The sequence below is a fragment of the Vombatus ursinus genome, unplaced genomic scaffold (assembly GCF_900497805.2).
Source record: "Vombatus ursinus unplaced genomic scaffold, bare-nosed wombat genome assembly UNPS02014770.1, whole genome shotgun sequence".
NCBI lineage: Eukaryota > Metazoa > Chordata > Mammalia > Diprotodontia > Vombatidae > Vombatus > Vombatus ursinus.
In genome coordinates, this window is record NW_020954548.1 from 35126453 (window position 1) to 35134616 (window position 8164).

General features: G+C 37.4%; 1 protein-coding gene across 7 annotated transcripts in view; it reads left to right on the forward strand.

The window, feature by feature from the left end:
* UNKL (unk like zinc finger) overlaps window positions 1-5910 on the forward strand; it is a 118581-nt gene extending 112671 nt beyond the window's left edge. For 6 of the 7 annotated variants that reach the window (XM_027863235.1, XM_027863237.1, XM_027863238.1 and 3 more), the window contains 4 exons: window positions 1541-1768; window positions 2827-3029; window positions 3271-3528; window positions 4439-5910. In XM_027863235.1, the coding sequence (XP_027719036.1) occupies window positions 1541-1768; window positions 2827-3029; window positions 3271-3528; window positions 4439-4594 (845 nt within the window). In that variant the 3' untranslated portion in view covers window positions 4595-5910. The remainder of the gene's footprint in view (window positions 1-1540; window positions 1769-2826; window positions 3030-3270; window positions 3529-4438) is intronic. The other variant, XR_003569158.1, reaches the window with a different exon arrangement.
* The last annotated feature ends 2254 nt before the right edge of the window (window positions 5911-8164 follow it).

The following is an 8164-nucleotide window of genomic DNA, read 5'->3' on the forward strand; positions in this document are numbered from 1 at the left end:
TCTGTAGAGGTCACCATGATTTTTCTATTTTCATCTAAAAGACTAACACTGTCAGATCCGAGAGAAAGTAGCTGCTGCCCAGATTGGAGAATGTCAGAACTAAATGAGATCTTAGAGGCCATCCAGTCTAACCTCTTCATTTTGGTAAAGAGGAAATTGAGAGATAGTGAATTGCCCAAGGTCACAGAGTAAATTACTGGCAGAACCAGGATTAGGACCCAGGATTCTTGACTCCCAGTCCAGATCTTTTTTTTCAATGCTTCCTCTCCATTTAACAAGGAAGAAGAGAAGGCAGGAAGATTAGGGAACCTCTCAGAGACTGCAGAAACTGTAGTTAGAATTGTTTGTAAAATAAAAACATGTATGTGACTTCACAGAATTCATTATTCTAACTGTCTGTTATATGGACTTTTTTCTTTGTGGCTAGGCAGTGGGGTTAAGTGACTTGCCCAGGGCCACACAGCTAGTAACTGTCAAGTATCTGAGGTCAGATTTGAACTCAGGTTCTCCTGACTCCAGAGCCAGTGCTCTATCCACTTCGCCACCCAGCTGCCTCTTTGTTTTGTTTTGTTTTGTTTTTAGTATATAAACTTTTTAACCACTTATTATTAACCAATCAGTATATCTTGGACATTGATTTCATGATGATTGAATTGCTAATCACCTCTAAAAGCCTCTAGCTTTATTACTTTCCAAAATAGTGTTCTTGCAAAGGAAGCTATAACTTTTTTTTCCCCTCTCTACCTACCTGACCTATATTTAATGAATCATCAGCAAAGCCAACAAATAACCTGGAAAAATCAGAACTTAATGCTTTTAAAGCAGTGTGGCTAAAAACTTTATTTCCTTCCTAACCAGAATTGTATTTGAGTTCTGTAACTAAGAAGTCTTTTGCTATCACTGAGTGGCTTGGGTGTTTTAACACTAAGAGAGTTGTGCTACAGATAGAATCTAAGGAAGCAATTAACATTAATTTCAGAGATTGATTAGTTTCTTTTCAGTTGTTTTTGGTGCACTGGCTCTGTGCATATTTCCTAAATGTTTATGAAGTATTGTATTGACAGATGTGCTTCATATATTATTGAATGAGATAATGTACATAGTGCTCTGCAAAATACGAAGTGCTGTATAATTATTATACCTAGTCCATCCCAAGCACTTCTGTCTTATGGCTGCCATATACCCCAAAGTTGGAGATGTTAGGACCTGATACATTCAGTGGTAAGGAAAAGGAATCTAGAAGAGGACTCTTGATCCTGGAGGCTACCTCCCCAGATCTATTTGGGAGAGCGTGAAGTCTGGGAATTAAGGATTGTCAGTACTTGACATGGAATCCATATTTATCCTGGTTACTTGACCCAATACACTACCTAATCTTCAAAAGTTAGATGCCATTAGTGAGTGCAGTAGTATGTACTTTTTTAATCATAACCACCAAAAACTTGTTCATCTTCCACAGAAGAGTCATGTGTTAGTGCTCTAATGATTCTATTTTACATGCCCAGTCTGTCATAACTTTTTTTCTTTTCCTTTCCTCTAGGTCAAAGGTTACTGGGAAGTTCAGCTCCTGTCAATATTCCAGGTTCTCTTCCTCGTTCACCATCTTTGCATTCATCATCATCTCTCTCAACCTCCCCACTCAGTTCCTTATCTCAGTCATTATCTCAGCCTCTTATTCCATCCACTATGACTCCTCACCAACAGCAGCCTCAGCATTTGAAATCAGAACATGTTTTAGGCACTTCAGCCTCTTCCCATAATTCTTTAGGTAAGTCATTCAAAGAATAACTTCTTGTGTCTAGTGGAAAGGGAGATGATCAGTGGATGCTCAAAAGACATGTGGGTTGGAGAAAAGTTCTTCTGTAATGGGTTACACATTGTCTCTCATCCTCAGAAGGTTTTTCAGGGCTGTAAAATTCAGGTCGATGTCACCACACTTCCCTGGGTGTGGGATGTTTGGTCAAAGTACATAGTCAACACTGGCCCTTTTCTCATCCTGGTATCTTTCTAAGAGCTGCTCATAAGTGAATTTCCCGTGGGCTCATGACACAATTATTTCCTGGTGTCTTATTAACCTAGACTCTTGTGACAAATTGATATTAAGCTAAAAGATAGAGTTTTTGTATGTATGGTCACAAGTGTTCTTGTGTTTTGTATTATACAGCAAATACCACTCAGTTAACAATGCTGTGGAAACTTGGCTTTAAAGAACAGTTAAGCTTAACTGGGTTTTCAGCATATGTGCACAATACGAAATTCCTACAAACCTACCTTTGATGGTCTGGCATTTTTCAGACTTGGCTCTGACATTTTTCCAGCATGACATTATTTTCCTATACACATACTGTTTTGTGTTTCTGTACCTGTTCAGAATATATTTGTCTGTTTGCCCAGTGGAGAAAGACATATCATTTTTATATTTTATAGTTTAAACTCTCTTTGATTTGAGATATAAAGGTGAACACATTTAAAGGCCCCTCAATTCTTATCATCAAGTTTGGTGAACAACTGGGAATTGGCTCGTAGGTGATATCATAGGTATCTACTTGATATACAAATTAGTGGTTTCATATTTTAAAGATTAATTAGCTCTGGGTTTCTGCTTTGAATATCAGACAGTGGGGTTATAAATTCCCTCAGCAGTTAGACAAGATGCAGCAGAAATTGTACTTTAAGATATTTTATCAAATTTTCTCTGTAAACACATAATTTAATCTTCATATTAAATCTTCATATTGTTGACTGAGATCTAAATTAACTTTCTACACAAATTTGTATTTACTTACAAAAGTGTGTTTACTTCATTTCCTTCTTAAATGCTGACAGGTTTAAATGGTGTCAATGGCAGCATCTGGGATTTTGTAACTGGGAGTTTCTCTCCTAGTCCTTCCCCTATTTTGAGCACTGGAACTGGCCCTTCAGCAAACTCAAGTGCTCATGGCAGCGAATTAGCTCGAGTCAGGCGGGAACTTGATGAGGCCAAGAGAAAAATCAAACAGTGGGAAGATTCTTGGCAACAAGTAAAACAGGTAATGAACAAAAGAGAAACAAAGTTTGGAGTTTTGAGGGTTACCTTAATATTGAAAAGTAGTAGGGGTTTGTTCTTGGCTGACATGATAACTAGTCTTTTATTCATCTGTGAGGTTCACATAAGTTGTGCACTCATGTGTTTTCTGTCTGTTATAAATATCCATTAAAGATGCAATATTTTTCTTTCTTTTCGGTCTGTGTTCAGACATTCTGGATAAGTTGTCTGCATATTTATTTCAGGCTTGTGATGCATGGCAGAGAGAGGCCCATGAAGCAAAGGAACGTGCTAAAGTAGCAGATACTGACAAACAGCTAGCATTACAGAAGAAGGAAGAAGTTGAAAATAAATTTAAACGGCTACAGGAAGAGTTTGAAAGGCTTGGTTTATCCTCTAAATTTCCTGTTCTGAGAAGCTATGGAGACATAGAAACCATCCCTTTACCAAAGCTGCATTCATTACAAAGTCAGCTACGTTTAGATTTAGAAACTGTGGATGGGGTAAGTATCCACCCTCTTCCCTTTGTTTCAGCAGAGCAGGGGGGACAGTGTCTGTGGAGGCTTTAGAGGTAGCAGGATGCTGGCAGTGGATCCACAGGACTGGCTTTGGCAAGACTGGACTCTCCCAGGATCTCCCTGTATCCTGCAGAGTTTGTGCCAAAGGTGAGGCAGCAGGCAGCAGGCACAAAAGTGGGGGAGGAGGATCAGCCTGAAGGCATCTCGGGTGGCTGGCAAGGGGGAACAGTCGAGAATCTTTGGGATTTGAAGGGGAGATTCAGAGTGTTTAGTGAGACTAGGAATTACAGGAGACCTTAGAGTCAAGGACTTCCCCCAAGGCCTGGTCGATTGTCAGGCATGAAGTTGGAGCTCTGGAAAGGAGTGCTTTGATCACTTCTGTCACTGGCATTTCTGAATTCATTTGAAAGTCCTTTGAAGCAAAGAGTGCTGTATATGGTCAATTTTTAACATGCTGCTTATCAGTAGAAAAGATTGTCCTCATTATTTGCAGCCAATTCAACAGAGTAGTTTTCTTTCCCATTATGATTTCTCTTCTTTGACCATATGGGTTTTCTCAATTTCTTCCCTAACTGCACCTTATTTATTCATCATTACCTCCATGCCCTGGCTGGACTTCGTCTGCCTTGCTAAACTTTATCAGTTGTGCAGCACCTCCTTCAGGAAGTCTAAGTACCTTGAAAGCAGGAACTATGATTTAAGCTTATTTCTGTCTTCCCCAGTCCCCAGCATGGGGATCTATAACATAGTTGACCTTCAGGTAATGCTTATCAAATGTAGTGAATAAATACTCTGAGAGAAGCTTGTGCATTGGGTTCGGAAATTATTAGTATGATTGATGAGAGACATACTATATTCTAAAATCTCTTCTGGAAAATCATTCTTGTTACTACAGGTAATCTTTCAACTTCATTCAAAAAAATGTGTCGTGTGCCATGAACATGATCGTAGCATCGTCCTGCAGCCTTGTCAGCATTATGTCCTCTGTGAGCACTGTGTATCTAGTCAGCCTGAATGTCCTTACTGCAAGGCCCAGCCGATCAAGTGGTGACCCCCGGCCCTGGTACTCATGACTGTAGCTCTGTATGAAATGACATCTGCTATATCATGGTAACTAATTAAGGACACTATTTTATGTTCCTAGTATTTTATATAAAGACAGATGTAGTAGTTCATTTATTAGTGACAGACTGATGATCACAATCTGGACCTCTGAGGAGATAGAAAATGGTAGGTTTTTTTTTTTAATGACTATTATGTGACTGCCTTTACATATTGACTTTTTTGTTTTTTTTTACCAACCATGTCCTGATGTTTCATGGCTACTTTGATCTTCAGAACCCTTAAAAATACACAGAACCAATTCATCTGCTCAGTCCATTCTGAGTTAAGCATAGACACGGTGTCTATTCCGAATGTTGTTCAGTGGGGAATGGAAGTATCTCTGTTACGTGATAGCCAACCTCATTGAAAAATGTCCCTCGGAGCATTCTAATCCATGACCTGTTGGTGTGTGTGTGTTATAAATCATGCCAGTATTTTGGAATCAGTCTAACACTACTGTTTACTAGGTTATTAGAAGAAGTTTGATTCTTGTGAAAGCACTTTGTTAACCAGGGGGTTTAGTTAGAGGTTATGATGTTGTTTTAAATTGCTTTAAGCTGCTTTCTAGGTTTCATGTTTTTTTAATATACGATAATATGAAGCTTTATATGTGTACTGTGAACTTAAAATATTTCATATCAGTTTATTATTGTTAAATCATAGTATGGTAAATATATTGTTAGATTTCATATTCTGAAATTAGTACTTATTAAATGAACATTTATCTAGTAGTGAAAAACTTGCCTAGGATTTTTACAGTTTTCAAATTAAGTGCAAACAGATAGTATTTATAAGCAAAGAGAGTGATTATTGAAAGGCACATATACTTAAGCATTTAGATAGGTTTTTAATTTTATGAAAGGAACTAATTTTCCTAAACATGTGCATTTGCACATATTCTAATTGGAGTTTTGTAATCCTGATGAAATGATTTTAAGAGAGATCTATCATGCATTTATATGATCCATGGCCACTTTTTCCAAGTGCCTATATACCTTGCAAAAGAATTGAAGGAAACAGCTTATATTTTTGTTTTGTTCTTTTATCCCTTAAAAATGTGCAAGACAATTTGATACTAACAAAAATCCTTACCTTTCTGTAATGATAGCAACTCAATATAATATCTTGTAAGGGATGTGACACTAGAATTTTTAAAATTAAATTAAACTACACAGCTATGTTCTGGTGATCAAACTATTTAGGTCTTTAATCAGGCAATGGTGCTTTGTAATTTTTTTAGAGATGTTGATAGTCATTCATATTTAACACTGACCGTTGGGAGTATGCAATTCAGGAGAAATCATTTACTGTATGTTAACACTGTATTTTGTTACTTTCATAGAATTAGCATTTGGTATAGGAAAATGTTAACAATGGTGGTTTTATTCTACAAATATGAGTGTGACACAGGTACAGCTGACATTGAAAAGACCTTCTACTGTGTTACCTAATTTGTATGTTCAATTATTGTTCTCAACCTAAGAAGTTCATTCATATGACCAGCAAAGTTTATTTTAATCTCTGCAAAAAAAAAAAGTCTTGAAAATGAACAAATTCAGACTAACCACACCCTTTCGACTTTGGCATCTGGCTGTGTGAATCAGAACATTTCCAAGAGCTGGACCCTGGACAGGAGGTTGGCCTAGAGGATGAGCCTAAGAACATGGTTCACCAGGGACTAGAGCTAGCACCTTTTTAGTCAGGATGCTCTGGACATTTATGTGGTGGATGGAAGGAAGGAGTTTAGTGACAGAGGAGACGGGCTTGAGCCTGGACTTTTTCTCCCTCACCAGTAAGTCTTTTCAGCACAAAAAGCTACAGCAAGGTCAGTTATAAGCCAGGGAGAAAATATAAATCAAAACTCCTGTGGTAATAAGCTGAGGGTGCAGATTGGGGAACAAAACCAGAAGCCTTTATACATCAAGATCTGGACAAAATATTAGAATATTTTCTGATGAAACTCTCATTGTAACTGGTCTGGATTTGGACATTTTCCCTACATATTAAACATTTGAGAAAAATGGCTTCAGTTTACCCAGACTAACTTTATTCTCAGCAGAGCAGGTTGCTGCCTCCAGACAGGTCTAGGTGCTGCTTATAGTTAGAGCATTTTTTTGGTTTTACCAAGTGAAGATTGGGATTGGGGAGACAAGTGGGGAAGGCCAGGAGAAATGAAGTGGTACTTGAATAACCAAGCTTTGCTGTGAATATCAATGGACTTCTATATTTGTGTGGGCTTTGCCAAAGACTTTTATTACAACATTAATAGCATTTTTAAAAAGTGCAGAGTGACTAGGTAAGAATTTTTAACAGTGACCAAATTAGAATGTATTGTAAGGTAGTATATGTTTTGATTTTTAAAAATGTTTTAAAACATACAACTGATTTTAGACAATGGTTTTATTATTATCTCAATATAGAATGTGGCACCACAACATTCTGCAGCTATTGTGCTAACAAAGGTAACTATGTACTTAGTTTTTAGTGAAGGTTTTTTGTTTTTAATTGTAGTGAGATGATTCCAATTTATATTAAAAAGTGGTCATAGGCCTCAATGCTTTTAGTTCAGTACTTAGACATTAAGTATATTTTTGTGCTACTGTTATCACTGTTTAAAATTCTTTATTTTTATTAATATTTATGCACTTGTTTCTCATTTTAGGCCTTTTATTTGGCCTTTTTGGAGTAACAGGACAGTGTTTTATTGTCTATAATTGACTTTTCAAATTATGAATGAGTTAGAACAATTAAGCTTTAGATCTTCATAAGCTAATGTGGTCAGTTCTTTTTGTTGAATTTGGCTAATTCTTGGGAGATGACTTATCTCCAGGGTTAACATTCCCATGGTATCTCCTTCACATAGTGAGGAGAAGACAGGGGCTGGGCTCTTCCCAAAGGCCCACCATATTAAGAAGCACATTTGGCATAGGGCCTGGATTTTCTGGTAGTAAACACCTGTGTTGGCTCTCTGTGTAGGAATAATCACTGATAGTTTTTCAGTGTGAGAAGAGTTGCAGGTGTGTGTCCATATGTTTCTGTAGTGCTCATCATAGACTGAAATTTGAGTTTTTAAAAGACTGGGAGGAAAAAGGAGAGACCAAAGAAATGTACCTATGAGTGAAATTCCCAGAGTAAGGGGCCTGGTCCTCTGTTACATGCTATTATTCTGCCAAGTTCCCTGGGTGTGCTGAATGAACCATTTACATAAAAAAGAAAGATGCTTTCTCTGTGCCACTTTAAGTCTATATTCGTGTTTCAGTTCCTTAGAAATAATGGGACCTCCACAAGAGCAATTTCCAGTCTTTTCCAAAGTGATATTTTTAATACTGGAAAGTACATTTGTTACATTTAGTGGAAATATGCTCAAAAGGGAATGTTACAGGTTTCATTGGCCTGAGTAAACCTGCTAAAGAGAAATTGTTTTAACAGATGTAAGACAGTTACAACAATATTAAATATAGTCTGCTCATTGTTCCCAGTTCTATAACGTTGAATCACCCCAGTACATGGAGGGAAG